This window comes from Aquarana catesbeiana, linkage group LG09 (genome assembly GCF_042186555.1).
Source record: "Aquarana catesbeiana isolate 2022-GZ linkage group LG09, ASM4218655v1, whole genome shotgun sequence".
NCBI classification, from domain to species: domain Eukaryota; kingdom Metazoa; phylum Chordata; class Amphibia; order Anura; family Ranidae; genus Aquarana; species Aquarana catesbeiana.
Genome location: NC_133332.1, coordinates 291,540,045 through 291,555,225, shown reverse-complemented (window position 1 = coordinate 291,555,225; position 15,181 = coordinate 291,540,045). Strand labels below are relative to the sequence as shown.

Genomic DNA, 15,181 nt, shown 5'->3' with positions numbered 1-15,181 from the left:
ACGTGAGCGTGCGGGGCTGAAACAAATCAAAGCAAATCGCATTAGAGGGCACTCTTTTTAGATCACCTGAAAACTTACCAACTGGTGGTCCCCCTACCTTAAGTATTGAGGGTCTTGCATAAGTGGTGACTGACTCATGGCAATAGAGAATAAGGGACAGCCAGCTTAAAAGAAAGATAGCTGAAAGAGAGACAACAGGGATGGAGATCGCCAAAATTTTCTAACATGACAGACTAAAAAAAAAAAAAAAAAAAAAAAAAGGTCTAACTACAATAAGGCAAACAGCCAAAACAAACCAAAAGGAAAGAATATACTCCTTAAATTTTTTTTTTTTTTTTTTTTCAAAACAGAAAAATTTCCTACCAGCAGATGGCGTCGCAGAAAATTGCTGAGTCTGGATCCAGAAAAGATTTCAAAGACAGGAGCCATAGACAGGAGGCTGTATATTGGCCGCTCTACAACAGTCTACTGACAATTTTAAATGATCACGGGACTGAAAGAATCCGCCCCCAGGCTCCTCCTGGTGTTGTGGGCAAAATGAATCATTTCGCCCAGAGCCAAAATGGCATCCTGAGCTTCCGTCGGCCAGAGCACACGTGCGAACTGGACGCAGCCCTATGGCATCATCGGGGCGTCCTAGGCCGGTAAATACAGCGCTGGGCGGCCGCCCCACGCCTATAGGGAGACCCGAGTACCCATTGCACAATACGACTCACTCCTCCAGAGAAAGGAATGATTGGGAAAAAAAAAAAAAAACAGGTAAAGACATAGTCTGACAGTTAAGGAAAACCATAGAAAAAGAAAAGACAGGCTGGCCCCCCCAAAGCTCCGTAACCAAGTCATGCTAAATGGCAGATTTTGTTCCTAAAGAGGAAACACTGCAGGGACCCGTCAAGATCACACAGACGAGGGTTTCTCAGACTTTTCAGCGGGATCTTAGCAGCCCGAGCACTGAGACTTTGCACTGGGAGAGGCTCGAACTCAGACGGCTACTGCCCAGCGGCAGGGTGGGGGGACATAAAATTCCTTACTTCATCACTGGCGTGGAGGTATGAGGAAAAAAAGAAGAAAGGGGTGGCGGCTAACCATGCCTTCATTTATGCTATTCACTGGTCCTGGGGGAGGGGTCAAGAGGTGGAGCTCTATCACTAGTATGCTACCATGTTGGCGTCAGGAAATATGATAACATGGTCCTTGCCATGACCTGCAAACAGTCTCAGAAATAAGGCCTTGATAAAGGTGGGCTGCTTCCCACTAGAACGCTGGTCATACAGTAAAGTTGCTCCTTTTTTCTACCATACTCCTTGTAAGTCCTACTAGTGCTTTATCGTTGGTTTGGTCTGTATACACTGGTAAATTTAGAGCACTTAAGGAAGATGTATGCACAACAAGAAAAGAATGCATATTACAGTAATTGATAATAGATGGATTCAGTTCCTCTATATTGGTTAAAAAGTTAGAAAGGTTTGGCTGTGTAGTTATGAAGGTTTAAAGTGTATCATCCGGCAAAACATTTTTTTAAAGCTGGCCATACATGGAGCAGATTTCAACTGATGTCTCATGAAGCAGCCAAAATTTGAACCGTGGGTGGCCTTGTCGACACAATCCTGTCCGACATACTTCAATATGAAAATGAAAGGAGCTGGGCAGACAATTGTCCAGTCAGATGCAGTCACTGTTTGGTGGTTATTATAGCCATCAGAGCAAATTCCTCTATCTACATGTTACAGTGTATGGCCAGTCTCTATGAAGTTTTTATTGCTGTCTGTGTCCCTACTAGGGAGATTTACCACTCTATTTGTATTGGTGTATCTATTGTCACTGAGAAGGAAAGTGAAGGGAAATACTATGAAAGAGTTCGCTCCAGAACAAGAGGTGAGGGGGAATCTTCCAATGGGAACACCTGTTTCAGGGACACCTGTCTCTGAGGAGAATTCCCCTCACAAAATATTTTGGCTATACATGCAATTTAATGGAGTGTTGACTAAATAAAAAGGAAGTATGGCCAAAGCTTTTGGCTATACTTCTCTTGCGGGTCACTGGAGTGCACTTAGTTCTGCACTCCTTTGTCCCAGATTCAGCCAACAGCAAGCTAAAGCCCACTGTTAACTGATGTCACAGAGACGGTCCAGGCTCTTAAGGGATCCTGACACATATGTCAGGATCCACCCAGATGCCTGACCGACAGCTGGCTCAGCCTCTAAGCACGCCGCTGAGAGTCTAAGCCGGCTACCCCTTTCCCAGCCCAATGCTCCAGTCGGTGCTGAAGGGGCAGAGCAGAAAGCCAGTAACCTAAAGTCAACACTCCCAGCTCACAGAAGACCGAGAACTGAGCGATCAGTGGTCTTTGTTGGCTTAGTTCTCAGTGTAGAGCTGGCAGGGGATAGCTGCAGCATTGGATAATTAATTACACAAAAAAAAAGGAAAAAAGTGCTAACTCAATCAAATGTCCATGCAAATATTGATGTCCATAAATTATGCATAATAATCCCCACACCAAGTAAAGAAATCTTCTATATTTGACCAATGTTCTTCCAATAGTGCATCAATTTACACCACCACCACGTACCAAGGATGCACACTTACTGCCAATCCAGTGATCTCTAACTTAATAAAGGTCAATAAGCGCCAAGGGATTAGCCAAATGCACCTCCAAATCGATTGACCATTCCTTAGTAGATCTTCTGGGACATCATCCTAGCCTCTTATAATCGCTCCGGGAATGCCACAACATCAGACCACCAGAGAAATATACAGTTGTGCTCATAGGTTAACATACCCTGGCAGAATTTATGATTTCTTGGCCATTTTTCAGAGAATATGAATGATAACACAAAAACATTTCTTTCACTCATTGTTAGTGTTTGACTGAAGCCATTTATTATCAGTCAACTGTGTTTACTCTTTTTAAATCACAATGGCAACAGGAACTACCAAAATTACCCTGATCAAAAGTTTACATACCCTGGTGATTTTGGCCTGATAACATGCACACAAGTTGACACAAAGGGGTTGGAATGGCTATTAAAGGTAACCATCCTCACCTGTGATCTGTTTGCTTGTAATTAGTGTGTGTGTGTATAAAAGGTCAGTGAGTTTCTGGACTCCTGACAGACCCTTGCATCTTTCATCCAGTGCTGCACTGACATTTCTGGATTCTGAGTCATGGGGAAAGTAAAAGAATTGTCAAAGGATCTGCGGGAAAAGGTAGTTGAACTGTATAAAACAGGAAAGGGATATAAAAAGATATCCAAGGAATTGAGAATGCCAATCGGCAGTGTTCAAACTCTAATCAAGAAGTGGAAAATGAGGGGTTCTGTTGAAACCAAACCACGGTCAGGTAGACCAACTAAAATTTCAGCCACAACTGCCAGGAAAATTGTTCGGGATGCAAAGAAAAACCCTCAAATAACTACAGGTGAAATACAGGACTCTCTGAAAACATGTAGTGTGGCTGTTTCAAGATGCACAATAAGGAGGCACTTGAAGAAAGATGGGCTGTCTGGTTGAGTAACCAGAAGAAAGCCATTACTACACAAATGCCACAAAGTATCCCGCTTACAATACGTCAAGCAGCACAGAGACAAGCCTCAAACCTTCTGGCACAAAGTCATTTGGAGTGATGAGACCAAAATTGAGCTCTTTGGCCACAACCATAAACGCTACATTTGGAGAGGAGTCAACAAGGCCTATGATGAAAGGTAAACCATTCCTACTGTGAAACACGGAGTTGGATCGCTGATGTTTTGGGGATGTGTGAGCTACAAAGGCACAGGAAATTTTGTCAAAATTGACCAAATTATGTTATCAAAAAATACTGGAGGAACATTTGCTTTCATCAGCCAGGAAGCTGCGCATTGGGACGTACTTGGACATTCCAACATACCAATGATCCAAAACACAAGGCCAAGTCAACCTGTCATTGGCTACAGCAGAATAAAGGGAGGTTTCTGGAGTGCCCATCTCAGTCTCCTGACCTCAATATCATTGAGCCACTCTGGGGAGATCTCAAAATGTGCAGTTCACGCAAGACAGCTCAAGAATTTACAGGAACTGGAGGCTTTTTGCCAAGAGGAATGGGCAGCTTTACCATCTGAGAAGATAAAGAGCCTCATCCACAAATACCACAAAAGACTTCAAGTTGTCATTGATGTTAAAGGGGGCAATACACAGTATTAAGAACTTGGGTATGGAAACTTTTAATCAGGGTCATTTGGGTAGTTTCTGTTGTCATTATGATTTAAAAAGAGTAATCACAGTTGATTGATAATAAATGGCTTCAGCCAAACACTAACCATGAGTAAAAGTTTTTGTGTTATCATTCATATTCTCTGAAAAATAGCCAAGAAATCATAAATTCTGCCAGGGTATCTAAACTCATGAGCACAACTGTAAACTAAGTGTAGTATTTTATTAAACAGATAAAAGCATAAAAAAGGTATTCCACTCACTTTTAAAAGTGCCCAACCTCTGCAACAATATAAACAGCCTTGAAAGAAGCTAGCACCACCCTATCTCCAAATGGAAGCTGGCGTGTGTTCCAAACACTGTATGTTAGGGTGGGAAGTGACGTCAGAATGGACCTGGAACTGACAGCATACGTGGAGGCTCTACGTATGCCCATCACTTCCGGGTCCATTATATTTCTTTAGTGGTCTGATGTTGTGGTGTTCCCAATGCATCATTTGTGGACATCAATATTTGCACGGACAATTGGTTGTGTTAGTGCTTTTTTCCTTTTATTTTTGTGTAATTATTGAAGGTGGAGTTTTTACTTTAAGGAGACCAGCTTCACATTTACATAAGTCACATACATTATCAGCAATGGATCAATGCTGCAGCCATCTCGGTGAGTATGTTTATTTGTTTTTTTGTAAACTCGCACTTCTCTTTTAGTACATTGGTATATTAGACTGGTGTGTGCAGCTTGAAGATTTGCAATACTAATTCCATTCAGCAAACAATGTAGCTGTTCTAAAATCACATTTGATGCCGATTACCCAAATCTAAGTTTTATGGGATCCCCTATAATCGGATTTTACAGAGCACATCACAGGTGTTGTAGATGGGTCTGCTTCCTGAATCTATGCTAGGTAACTTATACTCATTGCTCGCTGCATGGCTAATCTTCAGTACAGGTTTAGGTTTAGGTGGTGTATATGAAACCCTTCTGTCACTTTGATATACAAGCTTTCAGCATTAGGGACAGAAAGGCAGGCCCTTGTATTGTACACTTGTGGTTAAATCTAATGGAGACTGTAAAGATCAGACTGCAATGTGTGTGTGGCTAATTAAGTAGCTATGTCAGTCATAGTCTCTTTCTTTTTTCGCCAGGGAATCCTTTCAGAACCATTGTCCACTTTAATTGCAGTTCAACCACATCGGTCACCTTTCCAGCCATTTTGGACAGTAGTGAGATTCTGGAGATTCTGGAGATCACTGTGCACAGCCCCTGTGTCTGCCCCAGCAGCTGCCAGGCTGAGGATGTGGGCCCAGGAAACATCATTCTTCTCATGTTTGCTGTGTCCCTAATGGCTTATCTTGTATTTGGTGAGTATATGTGATGCAGAAGATGGTCATGTAGGTTGTAAAGGACTGTACATAGATGAATGGGCTTAACAAAAAGAAGAGTGGCAACGGTGTGGTTGGTTCTGTTTAACATTTTAATGCAGACATTCTATTATAATGTAGCGCTACCTCCATAGGAGCCGCTATAATTTAACTTGTTCTTCTCCAAGACAAGTGCAGCGACAGCCAGGCATACATCAACAGCCCATTCACTATAATACGTCTAGTGAAAGTATTTTTATGACTTTTATTGCTGAAGTACTTGGATGGAATGTAGGGTGATATAGTATACTCCAGATTTACTGAACATTTTCAAGACACTCCAATTTGCTGAGCCTGAACAGTCTTTATACAGGAGCAATCACTGATAACAGAGTTCTTTTTAAAAGCTATCCCAGTCAGAACTGCCACTGACTCTTCCTTGTAAAGGAAAACAGCACACAGTCACTAGGACCCTGAGCACAGGTGTCACGTACCTGGTCAGAGGCCGAAGTACAAAGAGGGCTCCCCTTGCAGCTGAGTGCAGTACACCCCTGAAGATGTTACAGAAGGTGTAGTGCCCAAAGAAGCACAGGTTGACAGATGTGTACAGGAGAGTAGAGCCGGTGGTCACCTGAAGTATATCGGATGATGTAGGATACACAGCTGGGCCAAAGTCTCTAGGGATCCTCAGTACACTTGTAAAAGCCAGGCCATGGGTCAAACACTGTTGATCTAACAGGACTAAGAGGCAGGTAGCAGGAACAGGGGGTCAATCCAGGAGAGCAGATCAGACAGGTCAGGAGCAAGCCGGGTCACAACAGGAAATCCAAACAGACTATGCACAGAGGCTCAGGAACACTGGAAGGCTGACAATAATCTAGCAATGTGATGGGCTCAGCAGCAATCTTATATAGGCCAGTAAGTGGCCGCATCTGTCACATTGTGTGCCTATTGCGCATTCACCAATTAGTGCTGTTGCACATTCGCACTATCACAAACCTGCGTACGCCCACTCATTCTTCAGTGCGCATGGCAATGCACCGGAAATGTCCATTACCAGTACTGGCACTATTGCCAGTTCTCCTACAGCCATTTCCCCAACAGCAGGACAGTACTCACAATGTCACAAGATCACCAAAAACCTCCTTCCAATATCCACTGGACAAGCTTCAGGAAGGGAGAGGTTAATGCTCACAATGCCACAGGACAGCCAGACCCTTTCCAACTTCCACGGGGCACTCTTCAGTGAGCTCTCCAGACCAGGTCCGTAGGTGAGAGTTCCTTTCGAGTAGCTTCAGAAAAAGGATCTTTAAATCTAGCAGTCTGCCCACAGGGGCAGAGCCCCTCAAACTGGGGAATCTCCCCCAGGATTAGACCCAGGACTAGATCATGGCTGTTGCAAGCCTTAGACTATTTATGTGCTGTTCAGTCACCTACTGGGCATACCTCCCCAGGGATTGGCTGAAGTTTCATAAATATTTAGAGTGCTTATTTTGCTTTCCAGCCCACTATGACTCTAGAATCCTCTGGAATACAGGGGGAAACAATCAAAACCTGCAGCCTGTGAAACACAGAACATCCCAAAGCAATCAACAACTGCTCCACTGAGTACAGAAAAAAGAACTCCATTTGCTTAAAGCATAACTAAAGGCAAAACTTTCTTTAGTTTTGGTTAGAGTGGAGAGGGATTAGAACCCCAGTTTTTATTGTTGTCTGTGCCCCCATTAGGGAGATTCACCTTCTCTATTTGTCCTTTTTACCGTTAACATTGAAAGTGAAAGTAAAAGAAAATACCAAGGAAGAAAAAGTTTTGCCTACTCTACTAACATCCTAGCAACCTAACTAGGAAGGTGCTATATATACATTATCTCACAAAAGTGAGTACACCCCTCACATTTTTGTAAATATTTTATATTACATTACATTACATTTTGTATGCTATTTTATTTGTATTATATTTTATTATATTTATACTTTGCTACAATGTAAAGTAGTGAGTGTACAGCTTGTATAACAGTGTAAATTTGCTGTCCCCTCAAAATCAACACACAGCCATTAATGTCTAAACTGCTGGCAACAAAAGTGAGCACACCCCTCAGTGTTGCAAACCCCTTGAAGTGAAATTTACTGGCAGGACACCAAAAATCATGAAATTTACTGACAGAGCCACATTTTTTATTGACACTGTAAAAAAAAGTACCTAAAATGCTAATTTTCAGTGCTAAACAGTGCAAATATCAATATTTAAACTATAAACATGTAGCTAGTGCTATTAGCATTGTGTTTAGGTTTAACAAAACACAAAAAACATATTTCTCCATTTACATGGTACAGGAGGGGGTCAGAGGCTGTACGGACATGGTGGTACAGGGGTCAGAGGCATGTGGGGACATGGTACCGGGGTCAGAGGCATGTGCGGACATGGTACAAGAGGGGGTCTGTCTCTGGGGATGGACCTGCTCCTGCTCTGTCTTTCTGTCCTCTGTCCTCCCTCCTCCCTCCACTATGGGTCATGCACAATACATGTATGAGGTCTGACTGACCTGGATGGATGGTCAGTCAGTGCTCCATTCCAGAATCCCGGCACAGGCAAGGATTGACCTCCCTGGACCCCTGCTGTGGCGAGGTGCTGCCGTGAACAAGCACCTACCATTCAAAAAGGGGACCAGGTGGTGCCATCACATCACTGCGCATGCGCCTGCCCACGGTGCCCGACCGAGTGTGTGCGAGTTCTCCCGAGTCCCGCAGACTTCGAAACGGCGCATGGGCAGTCAGCATGCATCCATCTTTTTAACGGGCACGGCTGCCCGTAACGGACATTCATGGGCGGCCCGAAAATGGGCTGAAATTTACTGGCTGCCGTTAATTAACGGACAGTTGGCAACACTGAAACCTCTAAGTGAAAATGTCCCAATTGGGCCCAAAGTGTCAATATTTTGTGTGGTTACCATTATTTTCCAGCACTGCCTTAACCCTCTTGGGCATGGAGTTTACCAGAGCTTCACAGGTTGCCACTGGAGTCCTCTTCCACTCCTCCATGACAACATCACGGAGCTGGTGGATGTTAGAGACCTTGCGCTCCTCCACCTTCCATTTGAGGATGCCCCACAGATGCTCAATAGGGTTTAGGTCTGGAGACATGCTTGGCCAGTCCATCACCTTTATCCTCCGCTTCTTTAGCAAGGCAGTGGTCATCTTGGAGGTGTGTTTGGGGTCAATATCATGTTGGAATACTGCCCTGTGGCCCAGTCTCCAAAGGGAGGGGATCATGCTCTGCTTCAGTATGTCACAGTACATTTTGGCATTCATGGTTCCCTCAAATGAACTGTAGCTCCTCAGTGCCGGCAGCACTCATGCAGCCCCAGACCATGACACTCCCACCACCATGCTTAACTGTAGGCAAGGCACACTTGTCTTTGTACTCCTCACCTGGTTGCCGCCACACACGCCTGACATCAATCTGAACCAAATGAGTTTATCTTGGTCTCATCAGACCATAGGACATGGTTCCAGTAATCCATGTCCTTAGTCTGCTTGTCTTCAGCAAACTGTTTGTGGGCTTTCTTGTGCATCATCTTTAGAAGAGGCTTCCTTCTGGGATGATAGCCATGCAGACCAATTTGATGCAGTGTGCGGCGTATGGTCTGAGCACTGACAGGCTGACCCCCCACCCCTTCAACCTCTGCAGCAATGCTGGCAGCACTCATATGTCTATTTCCCAAAGACAACCTCTGGATATGACACTGAGCACGTGCACTCAACAGCTTTGGTCGACCATAGTGAGGCCTATTCTGAATGAAGCCTGTCCTGTTAAACTGCTGTATGGTCTTGGCCACCATGCTGCAGCTCAGCTTCAGGGTTTTGGCAATCTTCTTATGCCCCGCACACACGGTCGGACTTTGTTCGGACATTCCGACAACGAAATCCTAGGATTTTTTCCGACGGATGTTGGCTCAAACTTGTCTTGCATACACACGGTCACACAAAGTTGTTGGAAAATCCGATCATTCTGAATGCGGTGACGTAAAACACGTACGTCGGGACTATAAATGGGGCAGTGGCCAATAGCTTTCATCTCTTTATTTATTCTGAGCATGCGTGGCACTTTATCCGTCGGATTTGTGTACACACGATCGGAATTTCCGACAACGGATTTTGTTGTCGGAAAATGTTATATCCTGCTCTCAAACTTTGTGTGTCGGAAAATCCGATGGAAAATGTGTGATGGAGCCTACACACGGTCAGAATTTCCGACAACAAGGTCCTATCACACATTTTCCATTGGAAAATCAGACCGTGTGTACAGGGCATTATAGCCTAGGCCCTCTTTATGTAGAGCAACAATTCTTTTTTTCAGATCCTCAGAGAGTTCTTTGCCATGAGGTGCCATGTTGAACCTCCAGTGACCAGTATGAGAGAGTGAGAGCGATAACACCAAATTTAACACACCTGCTCCCCATTCACACCTGAGACCTTGTAACACTAACGAGTCACATGACACTGGGGAGGGAAAAATGGCTAATTGGGCCCAATTTGGACATTTTTACTTAGGGGTGTACTCACTTTTGTTGCCAGTGGTTTAGACATTAATGGCTGTGTGTTGCGTTATTTTGAGGGGACAGCAAATTTACACTGTTATACAAGCTGTACACTCACTACTTTACATTGTAGCAAAGTGTCATTTCTTCAGTGTTGTCACATAAAAAGATAGAATAAATTATTTACAAAATGTGAGGGGTGTACTCGCTTTTGTGAGATACTGTATATAGCTAAAGAGCTTGATTAATCATGCTGCTACAACAAACTCCAGCCAGAACCTTTATTTTTAGATGATTTTGGTAGAACAGAATGCTCTATGCTTTGGTTGCGTTTTAAATGCTGTTTGTTTCCTAAGGCTACAATTACATTTGCAGATGTTATTGCTGTGGGGGATTGCTTTTCAGAGGAAATTGACAGTTTTGCCTGTTGTAATCCTGTAAATGCCGCAACCACGTACAATGTGCACAGTTGTGGAGGGCTTACAGAGCAGCCCTCCACACTTGAATAGGTCGTGTTTAGAAGCAGTATTCTCAGAAAAATGCGACAGGGAGGATTATTTTTGCCGCACCTGTGAGGCAAAGCATCACTGCCACAGCATTTACACCCCTGGCCAACTGCCTTTACAGCTTAAAGTAATTGTAAACCTCTGAAATTAAAAATGAACAAAGCATACCCAGCTTTAGTGTGTACAAGCCTCCATCCAAAGCACCTATCTGCTATGTCTTCCTCCTGCTATCTGTATGAGTCACTTGTGACAGGTAAAGCCAGCACTGCAGAATCCCGGCGGGATGGCCCCACCCCCCCAGCACACAGAGGGTGATTGACAGCTTTCATTGTGCATGTTTCCCTGTGAGATTGTGTAGTGGGAGGTGTGTCCATTACCTTCACTCAGATCTCAGATTACACACAGCTCTTCTCTCAGTGATGTGCAGCGCGTGACATCAGATCCCCACCCCCTGCCTTCTAGCACCTAGAGATGCTGTGTAAAATGTGTGCTTTGGGAGACTATAGAAGAGAGAGGGCCGCAGATAAACAGGTATAACATATATATGAGGATTTGTTTAATATCTGTGTATCACTTAAAACCTAAATGAAACCTCACAGACTTCTATTCTTTCTGTTCTGTCCAAAACTTGGCAGAAAGTAATGGCCAGTACACGCAATCAGAAAATCATACAAAAAACACAGCTTTCACAGCGTTTGTGAGATAATGTGTTCATTAGTACACAGCTTTTGAGAGCTGATCACGACAGTTCATCCGATATTAACCGATGGGACAAGCACAAAATTTTTTCTTGAACGATACCAGATTGTACGATTTTCGTTTAATCAGTACAGTCTTCGTCCAAAAATACAATACAAATGCAATACAATACATTACATCGCTCTTTGCAACGGAATTTTTGTAACTTTAGTAACTTCTGTATTTGCATAGCATGCAAAAAAAACATCATTGTGCACCAGGCTTTAGAGGGCTTTTCCCTCATGGAGCTAAAGATAGCAATAAAATCCTGACAGGGGCTGTAATCCTTCTTAGCTCTGTTAGTAATGTTTTTTTTGTGTCTATGGATAGATTTTCCCATATGGGAACACAGATAGCAGTGAAAGGTTGTCCCTTCCGACTCTATCTGAGGCTGGGTTCACACTATTGCGAATTGGATGTGAAATTGTGGATTTCCGCATTCCGCGGCTCTGGTGCTAATTTGCACAGGGGTCCTGTGCGTCTTTTGGTCCGTTTCAGGCCCAAATTCAGCCAAAAATTTGGCTGAAATTGGACCTGAAACGGTGAACGAGGACGCACCGGACCCCTGCTGTGAGCCACATGCGTAAATAGCGTGAACCCAACATAAAACTAAAGAATAAGTTTGGCTATAGTCAGGTTTTAAGACATTCTAAAGTGACATATGAAGCACTATAATGCCATAGGATGATATTACCTGAAATCTACTTTAGTATCCTTTAAAGCAGAACAAAACTCTTAAGCCTCGTACACACTGTTTGATTGTTGTACGACCAAGCGTCTGATTTTTGGCAAAAGCGTGTGTGCAGGATTTTGTCTAGCATACTAACTATCTGCAAATTGTCGTTTGACAAACACGAACGTAATGACGTACTACGAGAGTATAGAGAGGAATTTAATTTCTCGAGCGCCACCCTTTGGGCCCCTTCTGCTAATTTCGTGTTAGTAGAAGTTTGGTGAGTGTTGATTCACACTTTTTTGTTCAGTTATTTTTATTTGGATGGCAGATAGCATCTCTAATTTAATTTCTGTTGTTTTTTTTTTCTGCACAACAAAAAAATTGTGTAGAATAATACTTTTTCTTCAAATGACAGTTTGGGAGTAGGCAGTTACATTAAAAACAACACAATGGAAAATTAACAAGGGACACCAACATAGTTGTATCTTTGTATTTTAAATGAAAAAATAGTGGCGCTGCATATGTATGAATCCGTGACAGAAACTAAAAAAAAATTAATACACTAATCAAACAATAAATTGAAAAACAAGTGACAGTAAATCAAACATTTAGTATCTGATAGTAAATGTCAAAAGCAATATCCACGTGTCAAAGTGTCCAGAACTTATCAAGAAAATTATCAATAAAATGTTAAACGTCCATGCATAGTGATAAGGTTCTTATAAGGTGAATAATCTTCTTAAACCAAAACGATATAAAAATGTCTTCCACCACACCAAAATGTGACCATGATCCACTCCCTTTTGAAATCGCACTCACCAAAACGATATGCCTTGCATTCTCATGCTCGGCACACAAGCTGTTTCAAACCCACCAGGGTTAATCAAACTTCTGCTCTCAGCAGCACTCAATAAGGGAGGGTATTCCCAACAGTGAACATGAAATGAAAAAAGCTTCCAATAGTGTAATACTGTCCCAGTGTCAGTGATGGAGGCTTCTCCTCTCACTCAGTACATTTTCCATGCCATTGCTTTTCAGGTTAAGGAATTCAGAATTAACTTCTATGATATGACATCCTGATCTAACCAGCTCCTCAAGAGATTTACAGCCTATATGGGGGGGTCTTCTGAACCGGGAGAGGCTAAACCCGACAGGATGGAGGGTCATGTGAATGCTATTACCCTCAATGAAGTATCTTCAAGCAGAGCCACTGATTGGCTGGCTTTGCTACAGTACACTTCTTGGATAGTGACAGCTGTCATATGGCTTCCTCTGCCCGCAGCCAGACCAGGAATGCCAGGTAAGTACAGGTAGCTTTTTAGGTTGCACAGTGTATGATTGCACAGTAGGCAAATTGGAAAGCACTAGGTAGTACTGCTGAGCGTCTGGGTCTGCTAAGTGCTATTGCAGCTTGATGAATCAAACTCAGTGTCATCTGATAATGATCTTGTTCTGACCACATTGTATCTTTTTTGTTTTCTAGGAGCACGCTCCCTGCACTCCATGCAGAATCTGGAGGGAAGTCAGGTCAGCCCAGAACCCAGAATCTGGTTCTCTGTTTGCTGCCCAATCAGGAAGAAACCAGAAGAAGCCAAATTGGCAGACAGTTATAGTGACCTGGACACTACAGAATACTTCAAGGTGTAGCTTGATAAGGCAGAGATTATATACCCTATATCACCAAAAGTATTGGGACGCCTGCCTTTACACACACATGAGCTTTAATGGCATCCCAGTCTTAGTCTTTAGTGTTTAATATTGAGTTGGACCACCAGCTATAACAGCTTCAGCTCTTCTGGGAAGGCTGTCCACAAGGTTTAGGAGTTTGCCTATGGGAATGTTTGACCATTCTGCCAGAAGCGCATTTGTGAGGTCAGGTACTGATGTTGGATGAGAAGGCCTGGCTCGCAGTCTCTGCTCTAATTTATCCCAAAGGTGTTCTATTGGGTTGAGGTCAGGACTCTGTGCAAGCCAGTCAAGTTCCTCTACCCCAAACTCGCTCATCCATGTCTTTATGGACCTTGCTTTGTGCACTGGTCCAAATCATTTGGTGGAGGGGGAATTATGGTGTTGGGTTGTTTTTCAGGGGTTGAGCTTGGCCTCTTAGTTCCAGTAAATGGAACTCTTAAGGCGTCAGCATGCCAAGATATTTTGGACAATTTCATGCTCCCAACTTTGTGGGAACAGTTTGGGGATGGTCCCTTCCTGTTCCAACATGACTGCGCACCAGTGTACAAAGCAAGGTCCATAAAAATCTGAGATCTGTTACTTGTTTCTTTATGAATGAAATAAATCACTGAAGTATGCTGCAACCCTACGTGTGGGTTATTATATAAAACGGGATTGAAGTGGGTGACACTACTTTTCCAAAAAGCAAAGATGCTGCTTCATTTTGTGTGTGTGTGTATATATATATATATATATATATACACACACACACACACATATATATATATATATATATATATATATATATATATATATATATATATATATATATATATATATATATATACACACAGGGCTTTTTTTCAGGGGGAACTTGGTGGAACTCAGTTCCACTACCTCTGGCTCAGAAGTCTGGTTTCTGTGTTTACAAGTGACAGCTCTGCACTCTGTTTGTAATGCAATCCTGGTATTTAATGCCCCTTTAAGACCCTCCTACTGTTTTCGTGAAATTTGACTGAACACACCCACTATTTGATGTGATTTGGAGGGTGTGTGTAGGGGGAGAAGTTTTGTGGGGCCGTGGTTAGGTTCCAGCACCTATTGTTTGAGAAAAAAGCCCTGTGTGTATATATATATATATATATATATATATATATATATATATACAGTATCTCACAAAAGTGAGTACACCCCTCACATTTTTGTAAATTTTTTATTATATCTTTTCATGTGACAACACTGAAAAAATGACACTTTGCTACAATGTAAAGTAGTGAGTGTACAGCTTGTATAACAGTGTAAATTTGCTTTCCCCTCAAAATAACGCAACACACAGTCATTAATGTCTAAACCGCTGGCAACAAAAGTGAGTACACCCCTAAGTGAAAACGTTCAAATTGGGCCCAAAGTGTCAATATTTGGTGTGGCCACCATTATTTTCCAGCACTGCCTTAACCTTCTTAGGCATGGAGATCACCAGAGCTCCACAGGTTGCCGCTGGAGTC

The 15,181-nt window shown here is 42.9% G+C and overlaps 1 protein-coding gene across 1 annotated transcript in view; it reads left to right on the top strand.

Annotated features, from left to right (window-relative positions):
- LOC141109027 (uncharacterized) overlaps positions 1-14,314 on the top strand; it is a 42,769-nt gene extending 28,455 nt beyond the window's left edge. Inside the window, exons 3-4 of the mRNA XM_073600982.1 lie at positions 5,335-5,550; positions 13,492-14,314. Of these exons, the coding sequence (XP_073457083.1) occupies positions 5,335-5,550; positions 13,492-13,655 (380 nt within the window). The 3' untranslated portion in view covers positions 13,656-14,314. The remainder of the gene's footprint in view (positions 1-5,334; positions 5,551-13,491) is intronic.
- Positions 14,315-15,181: the final 867 nt, after the last annotated feature.